This window comes from Scyliorhinus canicula, chromosome 17 (assembly GCF_902713615.1).
Source record: "Scyliorhinus canicula chromosome 17, sScyCan1.1, whole genome shotgun sequence".
Lineage (NCBI taxonomy): Eukaryota > Metazoa > Chordata > Chondrichthyes > Carcharhiniformes > Scyliorhinidae > Scyliorhinus > Scyliorhinus canicula.
In genome coordinates this window covers 95,715,528-95,736,927 of record NC_052162.1, presented here as the reverse complement: position 1 = coordinate 95,736,927, position 21,400 = coordinate 95,715,528, and the positions used below count along the sequence as shown (strand labels likewise).

Genomic DNA, 21,400 nt, shown 5'->3' with positions numbered 1-21,400 from the left:
TTTCAGATTCCAGCAGCTGCAATAATTTTCTTTTATTCTTGTTTCAATAATCGCTATACTTTTTACACAGCTCAAGGCCCTCTGCCTCAAACCTTCTCTGAAGAGCTGTGTGATTGTTATTCCCTAGAAGCATTAAATGTTTAAATTCAAGTTATTGCTGCTCTTCCAGTTATTTACATAGATTTACAGTGCAGAAGGAGGCCATTCGGCCAATCGAGTCTACACCGGCTCTTGGAAAGAACACCCTACCCAAGGTCAACACCCCCTCCACCCTATCCCCATAACCCAGTAACCCCACCTAACATTAAGGGCAATTTTGGACACTAAGGGCAATTTATCATGGCCAATGCACCTAACCTGCACATCTTTGGACTGTGGGAGGAAACCAGAGCACCCGGTGGAAATCCACGCACACACGGGGAGGATGTGCAGACTCCGCACAGACAATGACCCAAGCCGGAATCGAACACTGGACCCTGGAGCTGTGAAGCAATTATGCTATCCACAATGCTACCGTGCTGCTCTTATTAGTTTTAGACTAATGTTTGGAGAGTGATGCACATCCGGCAGTCTGCAGTTAAAGGACCGACTGCATGTAGGTCTGATGAATACCTCTGTTGCTAGCCTGTGAACTTTTAAGTTGAATGGAGGACATATCGTAATTCTAAATTTTCCTTGTGGTCTGGTCTTAATTCCTGAGTTACACTGAAACTGTTGCATTTCTCAAGATGCAAAATTGCTGAGCACAGGGTTGCAAAATTCTTGCTCCACTCATTCTGTTTGATAATGCGCACACGTTATTTGATGGGGAGGGGGGTGCAAAACTTCAAATTAATTGTGCAGTCAGTGGAATCTTGTCTTAATTTGTTAATTTGCAGATTGTTTGATGAACAGTATTACTTCAGATAAACACTTCTTCCGATTTAATATTGACATACAGCCACAGACCGTAATAATGCAACGAGTAATGAAATTGGCTACAAACAAACATAGAGCTATTATCATGAAGCAGTCTATTTCTGACAGCTGATGTCTTCACTATATTCATCACCATTGTGATTCTGAATCTGGCGTGATTTGAGGTGTTAAATGTATTACAATCCCAGAGAAGACCCCAACCGTAGCAAGGGTACTGGACAGAAACCCCAATATTTTATTTTAATTTTGTAAGACTGTGAGGAAAGAATACCTCGCTCCAGGAGTGAGTTCATGCAAAATGGGGATATGGTAGATTAAAACAAACTTTATTACTAACAGTCATAGAATCATAGAATTTCCAGTGCAGAAGGAGGCCATTTAGCCCATCAAGTCTGCACCCACATAAGCCCACACCTCTCCACCTTATCCCCCTAACCCAGTAACCCTACCTAACCCCACCTAGTCTTAAAATATCTTTAAAATCACACAAGAAAATAACTTCCAATTACCCCTTAAACAATGCTAATCAATAGAGTGGCACAATAACCATTAACTGCTATCTTTATTCCCACTCAAACAACATTAAAAGGCACCTCGGCTCACGGTCCACTGTTAAATACAATTATCCCTCAGGAGTACCTGTTTTACAGAGATATCTGAATATTCTACTTTGAGAAAAAGAGATTATTTGACATTGTTTTAAATAAAAGACCTGAATGAATCCTATCAGAATCATGCAGAAACTCTGGCTGCTTCTCAGCTTGTTTCAGCTCACCTTCCAGCCACACATTTCAGAACTGCTTGAGAAGAAACTGCTAATTTGTCTACAGGCATATCTTTAACTGATCTGCACTGAGAGCAGAATGCTTGATTTTTACTCACAGCTCCATCTAAAACTCAACTCAACTGCTTTTCTACAAAATGCCTGATTCCGTAGCTCCACCTAGTAACTACATAATTTTACCAAGTTGAAAACAAACTAACTCCACAAGGAACTCCAAACAAAACTGCATTAGCCCAAGCTTTTACAATGCCTTAATTTCACCCCTGACACCCAATGTTTCAAACTAGGATTCTTTAAAAAACATTGTTGCAGCAATCATACACACACTACCCCAGGCTTTTAACCATTACTGCACCAAATACTTATAATACAATACATTCAAAATTCTGATGTTCATCAAAAGTGAAATGTTTCCTTCGATTTGAAATATTTTTTCCCCCCTCTCCCATATCATTATCTAGATTTTGGAACAGATGAAGCAGATGTTAGCCACCAGTCTTTGTTGGAAGGTAACTTGGCCACCGAAGTATGTCTCACGGTTTTGGACACAGTGTCGTACTTCATTCAACATTTCAAGGTTAGCACCAAGTCATTTTCTGATTGCTTTCAGAATCCTTGTTCAACTCCATTGTGTGTTCTTTCAGTGTCATATGGAAAGATCCGATGGCCTAATGGGTCATAATATTGGACGAACAACACAAGATGTCACGCACTGAGATCCTGTTTTTGTAACTCATTTGAATGGGGGGTGAGCCTCTGTGGTCGGAATGTTGGAGTCGACACGGTAGCACGGTGTTTAGCACTGTTGCTTCACAGCGGCAGGGTCCGAGGTTCAACTCCGGCTTGGGTCACAGTATGTGCGTAGTCTGCACGGTCTCCCTGTATCTGCGTGGGTTTCCTCCGGGTGCTCCGGTTTCCTCCCAAGAGTCACGAAAGACGTGCTTGTTAGGTGAATTGGACATTCTGAATTCTCCCTCTGTGTACCCGAACAGGCACCGGAATGTGGCGACTAGGGACTTTTCACAGTAACGTCATTGCAGTTTTAATGTAAGCCTACTTGTGACAATGATAAAGATTATTATTATTATTATCCACTATTTTGCAATTCGTTCCTCACTCAGAACCAACTCCTCGAAGATGACGGACACAACCCTCTGATGAAGAAAGTGTTTGACATTCTCCTCTTACTGACGAACGGCCAGTCTGAAACGGCCATGAAGCATGCATTTGCATCATTACGAGCCTTCATCACCAAGGTAATGATTTAGCCTTTGTTCCATTTCAAGATGGATCGGATCAAGTTTTTTTGGGTCGGTCTTCACAGTGGAAGACACAAATAACATGCCAGCGACTGATAGAAATGAGGCTATGACAGGTGAGGACCTTGAGAGGATTGTTATCACTAAGGAGGGAGTGATGGGCAAGCTAATGGGGCTAAAGGTAGACAAGTCTCCTGGCCCTGATGGAATGCATCCCAGAGTGCTAAAAGAGATGGCTAGGGAAATTGCAGATGCACTAGTGATAATTTACCGAAATTCACTAGACTCTGGGGTGGTCCCGGTGGATTGGAAATTAGCAAACGTGACGCCACTGTTTAAAAAAGGAGGTAGGCAGAAAGCAGGAAATTATAGGCCAGTGAGCTTAACTTCGGTAGTAGGGAAGATGCTGGAATCTATCATCAAGGAAGAAATTGCAAGGCATCTGGATAGAAATTGTCCCATTGGGCAGATGCAGCATGGGTTCGTAAAGGGCAGGTCATGCCTAACAAATTTAGTGGAATTTTTTGAGGACATTACCAGTGCAGTAGATAACGGGGAGCCAATGGATGTGGTATATCTGGATTTCCAGAAAGCCTTTGACAAGGTGCCACACAAAAGGTTGCTGCATAAGATAAAGATGCATGGCATTAAGGGTAAAGTAGTAGCATGGATAGAGGATTGGTTAATTAATAGAAAGCAAAGAGTTGGGATAAATGGGTGTTTCTCTGGTTGGCAATCAGTAGCTAGTGGTGTCCCTCAGGGATCCGTGTTGGGCCCACAATTGTTCACAATTTACATAGTTGATTTGGAGTTGGGGACCAAGGGCAATGTGTCCAAGTTTGCAGATGACACTAAAATGAGTGGTAAAGCGAAAAGTGCAGAGGATACTGGAAGTTAGCAGAGGGATTTGGATAGGTTAAGTGAATGGGCGAAGGTCTGGCAGATGGAATACAATGTTGACAAATGTGAGGTTATCCATTTTGGTAGGAATAACAGCAAACGGGATTATTATTTAAACGATAAAATATTAAAGCATGCCGCTGTTCAGAGAGACTTGGGTGTGCTAGTGCATGAGTCACAGAAGGTTGGTTTACAAGTGCAACAGGTGATTAAGAAGGCAAATGGAATTTTGTCCTTCATTGCTAGAGGGATGGAGTTTAAGACTAGGGAGGTTATGTTGCAATTGTATAAGGTGTTAGTGCGGCCACACCTGGAGTATTGTGTTCAGTTTTGGTCTCCTTACTTGAGAAAGGACGTACTGGCACTGGAGGGTGTGCAGAGGAGATTCACTAGGTTAATCCCAGAGCTGAAGCGGTTGGATTATGAGGAGAGGTTGAGTAGACTGGGACTGTACTCGTTGGAATTTAGAAGGATGAGGGGGCATCTTATAGAAACATTTAAAATTATGAAGGGCATTATGAAGGATAGATGCGGGCAGGTTGTTTCCACTGGCGGGTGACAGCAGAACTAGGGGACATAGCCTCAAAATAAGGGGAAGTAGATTTAGGACTGAGTTTAGGAGGAACTTCTTCACCCAAAGGGTTGTGAATCTATGGAATTCCTTGCCCAGTGAAACAGTTGAGGCTCCTTCATTACATGTTTTTAAGGTAAAGATAGATAGTTTTTGAAGAATAAAGGGATTAAGGGTTATGGTGTTCGGGCCGGAAAGTGGAGCTGAGTCCACAAAAGATCAGCCATGATCTAATTGAATGGCGGAGCAGGCTCGAGGGGCCAGATGGCCTACTCCTGCTCCTAGTTCTTATGTTCTTATATGTGTAATCTGCGCAGGGTATGTAAAAATATCCACCAGTTCTAATGAGAGCCTCAAATGACACCGAGACACTCGTATACAAATCTCAACTCTGTTGGTCTACTTTTGCAGAACTGTCGGCACATTTATGTTCCCTTGATCATTAAAGATTTAACGCTGATATGATCGATGTGTTGAACGTTGAAAGAATTTGATATAATACATACGGAGAAATTATTTCCTCTGGTGGATATGCCCAAAACCGATTGATACAATTTTAAACTCGAGCTAGGCCATTCAGAAGTGATTCAAGAATCACTTTTATGCACAAGGGGTAAATGGAAACTTTCTCCTGAAAATACTGCAGATGCTTGGAGTTAATTTAAGGGGATATGTTGGTGATATCACTGGACTAGTGATCCAGAGACGGGCTAGTGCCATGACAACATGGGTTCAAATCTCATTATGGCAGCTGAAGTAATTTAAAGTCAATCAATCAAATCAAACTGAGAAAATTTCCATCCTTCCAATATCTGATTTTGATGCCAAGATCACCATCGCGGAAGGGCACCACAGATCATAGTGGAGAAAAACAGGCTGCAGAGTGTTGGCCCTAGCACCTAGCCCTATCATGGATTGAGGATTGGCTAACAGGCAGAAAATAGAGAGTAGGAATAAACGGGTCATTCTCATGTTGGCACTGTGGCTAGTGGGGTACCAGAAGGATCAGTACTTGGACCCCAGCTGTTCACAACAAATAGCAATAGTTTGGCTGTGGGGTCCAAATTATAACATTTCCAAGTTCATGGATGATTCAAAGTTAGGCGGGAATGTGTGTTACGGGGAAGATGCAAAAGTGGCTACAGGAGGATTTGGACCATTTTAGGGGGTGGGCAGGACGATGGCAGATGGAATATAATGTGGAAAAACGTGAGGTAATCCATTTTGGTAGAAGGATCAGGTGTGCAGAGTATTTTCAAAATGGGAAGTAATTGGAGAGTTTAGATATACAAAGGGACCTGGGTGACCTTCTCCAGAAGCCACTGAAGGCTAGCATGCAGGTGCAGCAAGCTATTAGGGAGGATAATGGATTGTTAACCTTTATCGCAAAAAGATTTGAGTACAGGAGTAGTGAAGTCTTGCTTCAGTTGTACAGAAGCTTAGTTAGACCACACCTGGAGTATTGTGAGCAGTTTTCATCCCCTTGCCTCAGAAAGGATATTATTGCCATAGAGGGGGTGCAGCGAAGGTTTACCAGACTTTTTCTGAGGACAGCAGGACTTCTTCTCAAGCGAGGTTGGAATAATTAGGCCTGTATTCTCTATTCAAATAAAACCTAATTGAAACCTTCTTAAAGGAATAAACAGGGTAGATACGGGCGAGATGTTTCCGTTGTTTGGGGAGTCTAGAACCAGGGAGCACAATTTCAAAATAAGGGGAATGTCACTTAGAATGGAAATGATGAGAAATGTCTTCACATAGAGGGTTGTGAAACTTTGGAATTCTCCACCCCAGAGCTCAGTCTCATCAGTAGGTTTAAAACAGGGATTGATAGATTTTTGATTAAGAATAACAGAAAGGGTTATGGGGATAGTGGGTGTAAATGGCATTCAAATATCCAATCAGGCATGACTGCATTAAATGGTGGAGCAGGCTCGATGGGCTGAATGGCCTACTCTTGTACCTATGTTCCTATTAGCGACTGGGAATGGGTCAGAGGAGTCACCATCACCCAGGACATGCAGGAGCATGCCATCACAGAACTGTTGAATCATCATGATGAATTTCTCAGGGGAGCTAAATTTCTCCATTACCTCCCTAAAGGCCCTCATTGCTGACAGGTCAACCAATGTGTGGTATAGAGATCCATGTTCTGTCATTCCTATTTCTCCTGGACCTGTCTATCCAAGTACCATATCAGAGGTTCCTTTCCTGAAACCGGATCACCCGAAGGAAACCCACGCACACACGGGGAGAATGTGCAGACTCTGCACAGACAGTGACCCAGCGGGCAATCAAACCCGAGACCCTGGCACTGTAAAACAACAGTGCTAACCACTGTGCTACAATGCTGCCCTGTGGTTCAGATGGTTCAAAAGGATTCAGGCAAATATTTGGTTGGTGATGGAGATGTGCGAGATTCCTCTCTGATAGTCAGAGGATGGGTGAGTCCCCTTCTACATTGTACAAGTGGACAATGGGGTCATCTTTGTATCCTTGCAGGATGGCTCCTTGCTCTCACATAGACTGAATTCAGTGAGCTTCTTGACCACACGTTGACCTCCAGCCTCTGGATCTCAGCTCCTGAAGCTCTGCTGCGTGGCAGGGGTTGGACTGCATTTGTTACTTCTAACAGTGTGGCAGAGTCGTCAAGATGGCAGTTACACAGGGGAGTTAACATAGAGCATGGAACCCCCACAGTGGTTAGCACAGATGCTTCACAGCTCCAGTGTGCCAGGCTCGATTCCCGGCTTGGGACACTGTGCGGATTCTGCACGTTCTCCTCGTTTCTGTGTGGGTTTCCTCCTGGTGCTCCTGTTTCTTGGAGATTCTGTTACAATCCTGAAGCGTTTTCAGCCACAAGGTTAAATTCATTGCAGTGTAAATGTGAAAGGTTAGAGGACTTGGTCTCTGCCCTCTCTTGAAATGCAGAGTTATGCTTTGATATTTCTTTTTCTTTTCCACCCCTGCTCCCTTCACTGCAGTTCCAAGCCACGTTTTTTAAAGGGCGAGACAGCATCTGCGCCACCTTCTGCTACGAAATCCTGAAAGGTTGCACCTCGAAACTGAGCTCGACTCGAAGCGAGGCCTCCGCACTCCTCTACTTGCTGATGAGGAACAACTTTGAGTACACCAAGAAGAGGAGCTTCCTGAGAACCCACCTACAGGTCAGTCCCGGACTGAAGCAGCTTTATCCCAACGCGGTTCTAATGTGCAAGTGCTGTACCCAGAATCCCTGCCCTGTGACCTACTGTGAAAGATCCTGTCAGACGGATGGAGGCATTGTGTGAATGCATCGGTGTCATCATTTACCTGGAACACCGCTGTCTAATTATTCCAATTCGAGTCAGCTCCCCAGCTCAGCATCATGGGGAAGAGTTCAGTTACTCAAATTGAAATGTTCCCTGTTCAAAAACATAAACAGGGATGTGGGAAGATGAAAATGGTCCTCGTGCGTATGTTATAACCAATAGTGTGGAGTCAAAACACTCAATGGAGACGACAGGAAATACACTTGCCTAGAATGCAAACATTTTTCCTTCAGCTGATCAGGTTGACAAAGGTTTTGTTGCTTTGGGTTAATCTGTCCTAAATGCACAACTGATCAATAAAGGCAAAATGCTGCAGATGCTGGAAATCTGAAATAAAACCAGGAAACGGTGGAAATCCTCGGCATCCGGGCCGCATCTGTGGAGAGAGAGAAACAGAGTTAATGTTTTAAGTCCAATAGGACTCTTTAGAGCTCTGAAGCTTTTCATACATATTTATGGGCTTTGATTGTCGTGGTCCATTTGGTCAGGTCCCCAGTTGTATATCTGCTGTGGTTCAGTAGGAGCATTCTGTGTCACAGTGTTGCAGGTCCAGGCCCCACCCCAGAGATCTGTGCCCCAAAATCCAGACTGCCGCTCCTGTGTAGTATTGAGGGTTTGCTGCCCTGATGTATTGAGGGTTTGCTGCCCTGATGTATTGAGGGTTTGCTGCCCTGATGTATTGAGGGTTTGCTGCCCTGATGTATTGAGGGTTTGCTGCCCTGATGGAGGTGACTGGGTGTTACAAACCGAGGCCCTGTCTGCCCCCTTGGGTGAGCATGGAAGATCCGATGACACTATTTTGGAGAAGAGTAGGAGTTTTAAACCCACCATCCATCAGCCAACATGTTTTAAAACAGATTATCTGGTAAATGTCAGCTTGCTGTTTGTGGAATCTTGCTATGCACAAATTGACTGCTGTGTTTCCTGCATTGCAACAGTGACTAGACATGAAAGATTTCTTCACGGGCCGTAAAGTGCTTTAGGGTGTCCTGAGGTTATGAAAGCTGCTAAATAAAAGCAAGTTATTTCTTTCCGTCAAATGACCAATTCTATCCAACGATTATTACATTGTCAGATGGCAGCCCCGTAATGAATTATAGGATGGGTTTCGGCCTCACACAGTGCTTTGAGCTGAACACAACCCAGGCCTGGTACAATGTTAGTGCCAGGCACAGCCCAACCATTTACAGTACTGGTGAGCACCAGGCACTGTCTTTGCCCTCCCTCTCCTCCTGACTGAATCTCCATCCTACTCGCTGTTCTCCCACACCGTCTTTTCCGCACCCTCCAGACCTGATCTCCCTACCTCTCTCTCTCTCTCCCTCCCTCCCTCCCTCTCCCTCTCCACCCTGTCTTGCTCATTTTCCCTCTCCCATACTCATCCTCCCAGTACTCCCCACTGAATGCTGATGTTTCTGTGAACAGTGCCCTTACAGTTGACACCTCTGTAGCTCAGAAACTGGGAAGTTGATGCCCGTAGGTCAAAATCTCACATTTACATCGCTGAAGCCAACTCCCTCATCCTGGTTAGTCAACAGGTGAGGTGAGATCCACCAGTTTCCTATGAGCCAGATGATTGACTTATAAAATGTAAATATGTCTTCACCCAATCGACTCAGAGGGTTGCAGTTTAGTTTGCGGTGTTTAAATCAGCAGGGAAGTAAGCTGTAGTCTCTAACCTAACACTGACACTGCTGCTGGGGTAAAGCAGTGTCATCTGATTTAACCTTGGCTAATTCAGCTTGTGACGTCCCGTGGGTCAGAAGACAAATGAAGAGGCGTCTGAGTAGGGGCAGATAGTGGTGTAGTGCTAATGTCACTGAACTAGTAAGTAGAGGCCCAGTCTCACGCTCTCCACAGGTGTGTTGATTCAAATCCCACCACAGCCGTTTGAGGAATTTAAATTTAGTTCATCAAATCTGGAACTGAAAGCCGAGAGTGTAATGGTGACCACGAAACTCTGATTGTTCTTGTGACCCATCTGATTCACTAATGACCTTTAATGAAGGAAATCGCCTGTCCTTACCTGGTCTGGCCTACATGTGACTTCAGGCCCACAGCAATGTGGTTAACTTTTAACGACCCTCTGAAGTGGCCCAGCAAGTCACTCGGTTCAAAGGTACTTAGTGATGGACAATAAATATAGGTCCATATTTATTGGATATATGCGAAGACATCCCATGAAAATAAAATTGCAATAACAAAAAATAACTTTTTAAAAAAGTGACATTCAGGCAGTACTGCGGCGCAGTGGTTAGCTCTGCTGCCTCACGGCGCTGAGATGGGCAGCACGATAGCGCAAGTGGCTAGCACTGTGGCTTTACAGCGAAAGGGTCCCAGGTTCAATTCCTCACTGGGTCACTGTCTGTGCGGAGTCTGCACGTTCTCCCCGTGTCTGCGTGGGTTTCCTCCGGGTGCTCCAGTTTCTTCCCACAGTCCAAAGACGTGCAGGTTAGGTCGATTGGCCATGCTAAATTGCCCTTAGTGTCCAAAAAGGTTAGGAAGGGGTTATTGGGTTATGGGGATAGGGTGGAAGTGAGGGCTTAAGTGGGTCGGTCCAGACTCATTGGGCCGAATGGCCTCCTTCTGCACTGTATGTTCTATCCCAAATACGATCCCGGCCTTGGGTCATTGTCCATGTGGAGTTTGCACATTCTCCCCGTGTCTGCGTGGGTCTCGCCCCCACAACCCAAATATGTGCAGGGTAGGTGGATTGGCCGCATTAAATTGCCCCTTAATTGGAAAAATGAATTGGGTACTCTAAATTTATTTTTTTAATATATAATTTTTAAAAAGTGACATTCAGAAAAGAACAAGTCAGTATTAACAGCTGTTTGATCAGAGCTGAAAATAGAACATAGAACAGTACAGCACAGAACAGGCCGTTCGGCCCTCGATGTTGTGCCGACCAATGATCACCCTACTCAAACCCACGTATCCACCCTATACCCGTAACCCAAGAACACTCCCCCCCTTAACCTTACTTTTTAGGACACTACGGGCAATTTAGCATAGCCAATCCACCTAACCTGCACATCTTTGGACTGTGGGAGGAAACCGGAGCACCCGGAGGAAACCCACGCACACACGGGGAGGACGTGCAGACTCCGCACAGACAGTGACCCAGCCGGGAATCGAACCTGGGACCCTGGAGCTGTGAAGCATTTATGCTAACCACCATGCTACCGCGCTGCCCCTAATCTACAGACATCTCTTCTTGAGGGCAAGGTGGAGGGCCAGCAGAAAGTGGGGTCGACCTGAGCATAGTGAGATCACAGGGCGGTTACAGATGAGCGACATTGGGTGTGTGAGGATGGTGCAAAACAGACAAGTGTGACATGGCAGCAGATCGTCTGGTCGGAGCAGCAGCTACAGCATCCAATGGATTTCAGCTGGCATAAGATTGAAAATAACCTTCTTTCTATTGAAGAGTTTTAAATTGTTGGAGATTTTGTAGATAAATGATGTACAACGTATAGTTTTATTTCCTTTTCAGATTATAATCGCTGTGAGCCGGCTGATAGCTGATGTGGTTCTAACTGGAGACTCTCGGTTCCAGGACTCGCTCTCAATTATCAATAACTTTGCCAATAGCGACAGGGCTATGAAGGTATGTACAGGCTTCTCAGTGTTAAATGTAACACAGTGCGCCATGTGGTGGAGAGCAGAGTATTTCCTCAGCTCCTGGAATCAATGCTAGTAAAGTCCCCCCCTGATCCCTCACAAAAGAAACTTCGAAGTAAATTAGACCATAAGACGTAGGGGCAGAAGTTAGGCCACTCGCCCATTGAGTATGCTCCAGCATTCAATGAGATCATGGCTGATCTGATACAATCCTCAGAACCACTTAGGCGTAGTGTTAGGGCCCGTAAGGCCAAAATGTTAGACACCAATTAAATTGGCACGGGCACTGTGTATATATTTCTGCCATAATAAACACCTGTTAACCACCATTAAACCAGCCTCGGTGCTCTGACTGATGGGTGTGGTCTGGGCGGGGGTGGGGTACCAGTGCAGGCCCTGTGGGAGGACCGTGCTTCCTCATGGTGGCACATGCGCACTGGCCCTGATGATGACATCATGCGGCCTTCCCTGCCTGCCCGCACCCCATGTGCTGCGCTTCGATCCCCTTCCCCGCATCCTCCTCGTCGGACGAAGCCTGCCCTTCCTCCTCATGGGCAGCATGGTAGCACAGTGGTTAGCACAGTTGCTTCACAGCTCCAGGGTCCCAGCCTGGGTCTGTGCGGAGTCTGCATGTTCTCCCTGTGTCTGCATGGGTTTCCTCCGGGCACTGCGCTAAACCAGCTGCTTTCATTGGGAAAATATTAGAAAGACGATTGGTTCATCAACAATGGCAGACGTTTATAATAATAGTTCATGACTCACAACAAAAATATATCCTAGTCAAGAAGAAGGATTCCATGAAGGGGATGAATGAACCCTGTTAACCAAGTAAGTGAAGGATAGTATTAAACTGGAAGAAAAAAATATATAACGTGGCAAAGATTAGTGGAAAATCAGAGAATTTCCCAGTGAAAGAAGTTAAGCTGACTGACATGCTTTTTGTCTCCCTCCTTTTTTGAATAAAGATGTTACATTGGCAGTTTTCCAATCCTCTGGGACTTTTCCAGAATTGAAGGATTCTTGGACGATTAATACCATTACTTACTCCATCTCGCATTAACAAAGCTACCCACCACCCTTTCCTTTCTGCCTGTCCTCACGAAATTCACATACAACCCAAATATTTCTTTCCCAGTTTTGATCTCTCTGTAACCAAGTATTGATAATAGCTATAAGATCATACCCATTAATGTCAATTTGTGCTACTAGTTCATTTATTTTGTACTGAATTGTATGTGCAGTTAGGTAAAGAACAATTTATTTTGCTTTGTTACTGTTTTTTTCCCCTTTTTGACCCTATGTGTTGCTGTTTTATATTTTTGTATACTCTGCCCCTTCCTCTCGCTCTCTGGAAATTATTATCTAAATAGCTGCCTTGTAATGCTTTCATATCCTTTTGCTTTGTAGGCCTACATATCCCCTGTACAGAACTGGCCCCTCATCTATTTAGTTTAAAGGCCTCACTACTTCCTTAGTTATGCAGTTTCCAAGAAAGCTGGGGCGCGATTCTCCGTTCCCAAGCCGGGTGGGAGAATCGCCAGAGGGCCGCTCCGGCACCCCCCGCGATTCTCCCACCCCCTCCCCAAAATAAAACGCGACATGCCGCTCGGAGAATCGCGGGCCGCAGTTTTTCACGGCGACCCGTGATTCTCCGACCCGGATGGGCCGAGCGGCCTGCCGTTCCCGACCGGTTCACGCTGGCGGCAACCACACCTGGTCGCTGCCGGCGTGAACATGGCGCCGACGGCTGTTTATGGTTTGTGGGGGGGCGGAGAGGGGAATGAGCACCACGACCGTGCTCGGGAGGAGACTGGCCCACGATCGGTGCCCACCGATTGTCGGGCCGGCGTCTCAATGGGACGCACTCTTTCCCCTTCACCGGCCCACAAGATCAAGCCGCCACGTCTTGGGGGGCAGCAGAGGGGAAGGCGGCAACCGCGCATGCGCGGGTTGGAACCGGCCAACGCGCGCAGACGTCATTAGGCATGTCGGCTGCGTCATTCTCGGCGTGCCGGGCCTTGACGACAGCGACAAGTCCCGGCGGCCGGGATTCACGGCACGACCCTCCTAGCCCCCCGGCGGGGGGAGAATAGGGGGCCAGGAGCGGCCTCCGACGCCATTGTGAACCTCTCCGGGTTTCACAATGGCGTCGGGCCTGGCGGAGAATTCCGCCCCTGGTTCGAGAACAGTTCAGATACAGGTCATCCCATCGTTGCAGCCTCCATTTTCTCCAATACTGATGCCAGTGTCCCGCAAACGGAAACACATTTCTACCACACCAGTCTTTGACTCACATATTCAACTCTCTAATTTTCTGTCATGTTTTTAAAGTATACTAATTCTTTTTTTTTCCAATTAAGTGGCAGTTCAGCATGGCAGTCCACCTACCCTGTTCATCTTTTGGGTTGTGGGGGTGAGACCCATGCAAAAACGGGGAGAATGTGCAAACTCCACACGATCAGTGACCCGGGGCTGGGATCAAACCCGAGTCCTCAGCGCTGTGAGGCAGCAGTGCTAACCACTGCGGCACCGTGCTGCCCTCTAATTTTCTGTAATTGATCTTCAGCAGTCCATTCAAATTGGATCTCGCTCAATTATCTATTCAATTCTGCCATGAAGTTTCAACACCATCTCCCTCCTTGGCCAGCTTACTATTTACATTCATTGCCTTTGCATGAAGTGATTAAATTTAAACCTGTCCCACATCAAAAGAGCTTAAATAGTTTCAATTCATCTTTTTCACAGCAGAAACCATCTGCATCAAAGCAGAGTAATGGAGATGCATCCAAGCATGAAGGGAAATTGAATGGAAGATTTGCATTTCAAAGGCTGTCAGGGGATTTGAAGGCCTTTTAAGTGTTCTGGGCTTTCAAGGAAGCCCCTAATACTTGTAACAGTTGCTGATTTAAAGACTTTAGTCTGAGGCAGCAGATGGTAGGAAAGGGGAAGTGAAAATGCAGTGATTCTTCACTGGACTGCCTGGATTGCTCTTCGGCTTTCATGCAGGGTGACTGATGTGTCTGACGGGTCTCTAATGGGGGGGGGGGGCCTGGAGGGGGAACCCAACCCCCAAGACCACTGGGGGACCCCTTTACCCCCAGCCTGGCAGTGGCAGAGAACTCCACGCCTCTCGGGCTCTACCGGGGCAGGGCTGCGCTTGGCCAACCTTGCGACAAAGCCCATCCCGTGGAGTTCCCGACGAGGGGTTCGGAGTATTATGGTGGGGCGGGAAGACCCGGACTTCAAACCCATTAATTGTATGCATTTGCATGCTTTAATTTAATTTACATGTTCCTGCCAGTGGGGCTGGTAGAAGGTTGCCACTGCCGGCAGAGGATCAGAGCTTAGCAAAGGGTTTAGCACTCGGTACAAACCCTATTTATCGGGGGGACGCTCCATTCTCCACCCAATTGGGATCCCCGGTCAGATCAGAGGTTAATGGAGAATCCCAGACTTCATCACACAGTCTGCTGTGCTTTAAGCCCCCACCTACAACCACCATTATCTTCTCAGCAACATTAGGGATGGGCAGTAAATGCTGGCCTTTCCAGTGCTGTTCAAATCCAGAGAATGCTTTGAATACACTGGTATACACAAATCTCTTCCCAATGGCAAATGCTGGGGCTCTTTATTTTAAGTAGAACGTAAGAACTTGGGGAAAAGGAAAGTCTGTCAGACTCAAAAGCGTGTCACCGCTGTCCTTGCAAACCAGCGAGTGCCCTGACTTGATCCGAGCAGTGCCATGAGTTGCTGTCTGACACTTTCTGTACCATCATCTAACTAACCCTTGTCCCTGTTTCAGATTTTCTACTGCTGACACCCTCACCTGTTGTGTTTTCTACTGCTTCTTGACTTGATGGTTCCAGTGCTCTCCAGCACAGCCCCCATCATCTTCTCTCCACAAGACCTGAGCTCAGTCTAGCACTCTGCTGCCTATCCTAACTTACACAAAACGTTGTTCGCCCATCCCCCTGTGCTCGCTGACTTGCATAGACCCCCCCCCCCCCCCAGGTCCAACAATGCCTCAGCTTTAAAATTCATATCCTCGTGTTCAGATCCCTCCGCAGCCTCTCCCCTCCCTATCTCTGTGACATCCCTCAGGTCTCAAGTTCTCTGCAGTATCTATCCTCCTACAACTGGCTTCTTGATCGTTTACCACTTCCATCAGCCTATCGTTGAGGGTTACGCCATTAGCTGCTTAGCGGTTAAACTCTAAATCTTTCCGTTTCTTTCTTTCTTTAAGACACTCCTCAGAACCTACCTCTTTGACCAAGCTACCTAAAGGCAGCACGGTAGCATTGTGGATAGCACAATCGCTTCACAGCTCCAGGGTCCCAGGTTCGATTCCGGCTTGGGTCACTGTCTGTGCGGAGTCTGCACATCCTCCCCGTGTGTGCGTGGGTTTCCTCCGGGTGCTCCGGTTTCCTCCCACAGTCCAAAGATGTGCAGGTTAGGTGGATTGGCCGTGATAAATTGCCCTTAGTGTCCCTTAGTGTTGGGTGGGGTTACTGGGTTATGGGGATAGGTGGAGGTGTTAACCTTGGGGTAGGGTGCTCTTTCCAGGAGCCGGTGCAGACTCGATGGGCCGAATGGCCTCCTTCTGCACTGTAAATTCTATGATCTAATACGTCTTTATGTGGTTCAATTTCAAATTCCGCTTTCTAGCATTCCTGCGAATTGCCTTGTGACATTTTATTTTGGTAAAGACACAATATAAATACTTAGCATTTATCGTGTGTGTGTGAATAGGCCTGGTTCCAAAGAAGGACAAAAAGCTGGTTATACTTTTGGATCTTTATAACAGCCCATTTCTTTCATCCTTCCTCAGACAACTGCGTTCCCAGGTGAGGTGAAAGAACTGACCAAGAGAATCCGCACTGTCCTCATGGCCACAGCTCAGATGAAGGAGCATGAGAAGGACCCCGAGATGCTGGTGGACCTTCAGTACAGTTTAGCCAAGTCCTACGCCAGCACGCCTGATCTCCGGAAGACCTGGCTCGGCAGCATGGCGAAGATCCACTTGAAAAACGGAGATCTGTCGGAGGTGAATATCCCGCTCGTTTAAACAGAGCAGATGAATTAATTTAACCCCCATCAGGACATGTGCACAACATTTGGAAATGGGAAACTGGTATCAGTAAACGAGGCTGTGAAACTGCCTGATTCTTTGTGGGGGGAAAAAAAACAACTAATTGCCGCAGTTACCCAGTCTAGCCTCTGTGTGACTCCTTTCCTAAGCCAACTCCACAGATTGGCCACTTTTATACTGTACAAGTTGGACTAGTTTGAACTTCCCGGTCAGTTGCCAGGCAATCCCCGTGTCTGCGTGGGTTTCTTCCGGGTGCTCCGGTTTTCTCCTGCAGTCCAAAGATGTGCAGGTTAGGTGGGTTGGCTCTGTTAAATTTCCCTTGGTGTCCAATAAAAGGTTAGGTGGGGTTACGGGGATAGGGGTGGAGGTGTGGGGATAGGGGTGGAGGTGTGGGGATAGGGGTGGAGGTGTGGGGATAGGGTGGAGGTGTGGGGATAGGGTGGAGGTGTGGGGATAGGGTGGAGGTGTGGGGATAGGGGTGGAGGTGTGGGGATAGGGTGGAGGTGTGGGGATAGGGGTGGAGGTGTGGGGATAGGGTGGAGGTGTGGGGATAGGGGTGGAGGTGTGGTGATAGGGTGGAGGTGTGGGGATAGGGTGGAGGTGTGGGGATAGGGTGGAGGTGTGGGGATAGGGTGGAGGTGTGGGGATAGGGTGGAGGTGTGGGGATAGGGTGGAGGTGTGGGGATAGGGGTGGAGGTGTGGGGATAGGGTGGAGGTGTGGGGATAGGGGTGGAGGTGTGGGGATAGGGTGGAGGTGTGGGGATAGGGGTGGAGGTGTGGTGATAGGGTGGAGGTGTGGGGATAGGGTGGAGGTGTGGGGGATAGGGTGGAGGTGTGGGGATAGGGTGGAGGTGTGGGGATAGGGTGGAGGTGTGGGGATAGGGTGGAGGTGTGGGGATAGGGTGGAGGTGTGGGGATAGGGTGGAGGTGTGGGGATAGGGTGGAGGTGTGGGGATAGGGTGGAGGTGTGGGGATAGGGTGGAGGTGTGGGGATAGGGTGGAGGTGTGGGGATAGGAGGTGTGGGGATAGGGTCGGGGTGTGGGGATAGGGTGGAGGTGTGGGGATAGGGGTGGGGGTGTGGGGATAGGGGTGGGGGTGGGGGTGTGGGGATAGGGGTGGGGGTGTGGGGATAGGGGTGGGGGTGGGGGTGTGGGGATAGGGTGGAGGTGTGGGGATAGGGTGGAGGTGTGGGGATAGGGTGGAGGTGTGGGGATAGGAGGTGTGGGGTTAGGGTGGAGGTGTGGGGATAGGGTGGAGGTGTGGGGATAGGGTGGAGGGGTGGGGATGTGGGGATAGGGGTGGGGGTGTGGGGATAGGGTGGTGGTGTGGGGATAGGGGTGGAGGTGTGGGGATAGGGTGGAGGTGTGGGGATAGGATGGAGGTGTGGGGATAGGGTGGAGGTGTGATGATAGGGTGGAGGTGTGGGCCGTTGCAGACTCGATGGGCCAAATGGCCTCTTTCTGCACTGTAAATTCTATGATTCAATGAATCCTTCGCAGGGATTATCCTGTGGAGGGCGGGTATTTGAAGAAGAGGGATTCCCCAGTACATTTTTGGTGTCCCTCCCACCCTCAAGTTTCTAGATGCCCTGCTTCCAGTGCTGGGAATTATGGGCCATCGTTGACCTGGTTGTTATTGGTTTCATTTCCTGTCACCAAGAACACAAAGCGAGGCTGTGTATTGGCTCCAGCGTTGTTCGCCCATATTTTTCGACTATGCTACAGTGCTCACTCAGAGACCTTGACACAGAGATACACATTAAATTCAAGACAGACGGCAACCTCTTTCATTTGTAAAGGCTCTAGACTTGCGCAAAGGTTATTGAACAGATCCGAGTTAACTCTTGTTCGAAGATGACTGCACTCTCATAACACATACTCCAGGGGACATTCAGCTGCTTGTTGATTACTTTTCCCCAGCCTTCAGCTGCGGTGGATTTAGTGTTAAACTAACTTCAAATCCACCGCGGGCCTGAAGACACTTTTGCCTGACAAGTCAGAAAAACCGAGACCTTTTATCAGCCTGCCATGGCCACGTACTGCAAAACACCACAGATATAATCAAGAACACACTCTCTGTCCTTGAAATTTTGCCATCTTGGAAGTATCCTCTCCAATGACATTGCACTGCGTGCAGAAGTGTGGCATTTCCTGGCAAATGTAAGCTCGGTGTTTGTCAGGCTCATGCACAGCTTGGAAAAAAACATGGGGCTGTATTCTCTGATTTCCCCCAGCCACCTGTTTCTCGGTGATGCGCTGTGTTCGCTGGCGGCAAGATTCTCGACTCGCACTGCTTGTCAATGGGATTTCCCATCAAAGCTGCCCCACACCTCCAGGAAACCTGATGATGGCGGTGCGCTGCAGGCATTTAAAAAAAAATAAAAAAAAATTTGGAGTACTCAATTATTTTTACCAATGAAGGGGTAATTTAGCATGACCAATCCACCTATCCTGCACATCTTTGGGTTGTGGGGGTGAACCCCACGCAGGCGTGGGGAGAATGGGTAAACTCCACACGGACAGTGACCCAGGGCCGGGATTCGAACCTGGGTCCTCAACGCCGGAGGCAGCAATGCTAACCACTGTGCTGCCTTGCGCTGCAGGCATGATCAGAGAATCTCAACGGGCAGAGAATTCCAGTCATGGAGCCCGTCTCGGAACAAAAGGTCAAAGTCTACCAGACAGTAAATCCGACTTCTTCATGGTTACGAGAGTTGGACAAGCTACCTGCATCTCACAAAGCTAGCTGAACATGGGAACCTGTACCACAGGACGTCCCAGACTTGGATATGAAGTTGATAAGAAAGGCCAAGCTCCGAGCTTGCAAACTGGATTCCAATACATTGGGGGGAAAAACAACCTTGGACAGACCAAAACGGAGAACTCTCTGTTATCAACCCATTTCAACATTTGGGTAGAAAAGAGCCAAGTACCTTCCGGCATGGTGCAAAACCAATGCTTCCAACAGGGACTTCCAAGCACTGTAGCACAGTGTGGGTAGCACTTATTGCTTCACAGCGCCAGGGACCCGGGTTCGATTCCCGGCTTGAGTCACTATCTGTTCTCCCCGTGTCTGCGTGGGTTTCCTCCGGGTGCTCCGGTTTCCTCCCACAAGTCCCGAAAGACGTGCTTGTCAGGTGAATTGGACATTCCGAATTCTCCCTTAGTGTACCCGAACAGGCGCCGGAGTGCGGCGACTAGGGGATTTTCACAGTAACTTCATTGCAGTGTTAATGTAAGCCTACTTGTGACACGAATAAAGATTACTAATTATTATTATTTAATCGGGATTTGCAATCAGTTATGCAAATCAAGACTTGGCCCAATGTCATATGAAATGGCGTCAACCAAGACTGTAAGCTGCTCTTTTTTTCCACAGAGCACTTATCTATTGAAGCAAAAGGAGAATCCATCATCAATGCCTCACAAAAGCCTATAAATAATAGTTTTGAAATGTTCAGTTGATCCCTGACACCTGTCGGAGAGAATTCTAGATTACCATTGCCCTTTGTGTAAAGAAGTGCTTCCTGATATCACCCCTGAATAGGCTAGCTCTGATTGTCAACTTTTAACACCCACCTACTGACAGAAATATCTCTCTGTCTTCCCTCTCAAATCCTTCAATAATCTTAAACACCTCTATTAGATCAGCCCCTGCTCTTGTATATTCAAGAAACTACAAGCATTGTTTGTGCCAATGCACGTCAAGACCAATTATACATGTCAAGCTTTTTATATGGCCTTCATTTAACTCTTCTTAATTTGATAGCCAAAGCATTTAACTAGACCTAATCAGCAGGTATGCTGATAAAGGTAAAGTCGCTTTAGTCCCAGATGACCATCGGCTGCTTTCCCCTTTGAGAGGGAAGAGCTGACTGGTGGTAATTTAACACAGCAAACTCCCACACACATCAATGAGGTGATGACCAAATAAGCTACTTTTGTGCTGTTATTTGTGGGATAAATGTTGACCTGCAGTTCTCTCTGCAAATAGTGCCATCAGTCTGCTGAGAGGGGGCAGACGGGTCTCGCCCTCACATCTCAGCCCAAAGGTGACTTCTCTTTAACATCTCATTCAACAGATGGGCACCTTTGACAATGTGGCCTTCCCTCAATCCTGCATTGAAGTATCATGTGCTCAAGTTCCCCAGTCCTGGACTCCCTCGTCTATCAAAAATCTGACTAACGCTGCCTTGAATAAATTTAGTGACCCTGCCTCCACTACTCTCTGGGGTAAAGAACTGACTATCGACCATCTGAGAGAAAATTAATTATCATCTCCATCTAAAATGGGAAACCACTTATTTCTTAAACTGAGCTCCCTTGTTATCGTCTCTCCCAGACGGGGAAAACATCCTTTGAGCATCCATCCTGCCAATAAGGTCACCTCGCAATCTTCTAAAGTCCAATGGATACAGGCCCAACCTGTCCAACTTTCCTTGTAGGACAACCGCTTCACCCAGTAATTAGTCGAGTGAACTTTCTCTGAACTGCTTCTAATGCCATTATATCTTTTCTTAAATACTTAATTGTCGGGCAAGTTGTGAATGAGTCTCTGTAACATGTCTCTTCTCCTTTGCAGGCAGTGATGTGTTATGTTCATGTGACAGCCTTGGTTGCAGAATACCTTTACAAAAAGAGTAAGTGATATATTTTGTACTGAACTGAATGGCTCTTGTTAACAAATTAAAATAAGATGTTAGTTGAATATAAGAGCCTTTAATGCCTTGGGATGTTTCATTTTGTTAACGGTGTTACATAGACACAGCTTGTTGTTATTTACTTCACCAGGCTGTTCTATGTCTGTAACTGGATGTAAATATCTGCAGTCTCCTCATTGATAAAGGAAAGCTGTTCAGGAAGTTACTACTGGACACAATTCTGACAATGACTGTAACTTGGGGCTTCTCTTTTCCCCATCCCTGCCGACACATCAGGGGGAAC

The 21,400-nt window shown here is 47.1% G+C and overlaps 1 protein-coding gene across 3 annotated transcripts in view; it reads left to right on the top strand.

Moving 5' to 3' along the window:
- dock11 (dedicator of cytokinesis 11) overlaps window positions 1-21,400 on the top strand; it is a 321,886-nt gene that overhangs the window by 210,204 nt on the left and 90,282 nt on the right. For all 3 annotated transcript variants that reach the window (XM_038774333.1, XM_038774332.1, XM_038774334.1), the window contains exons 39-44: window positions 2,164-2,279; window positions 2,824-2,958; window positions 7,417-7,599; window positions 11,240-11,353; window positions 16,196-16,411; window positions 21,039-21,096. In XM_038774333.1, the coding sequence (XP_038630261.1) occupies window positions 2,164-2,279; window positions 2,824-2,958; window positions 7,417-7,599; window positions 11,240-11,353; window positions 16,196-16,411; window positions 21,039-21,096 (822 nt within the window). The remainder of the gene's footprint in view (window positions 1-2,163; window positions 2,280-2,823; window positions 2,959-7,416; window positions 7,600-11,239; window positions 11,354-16,195; window positions 16,412-21,038; window positions 21,097-21,400) is intronic.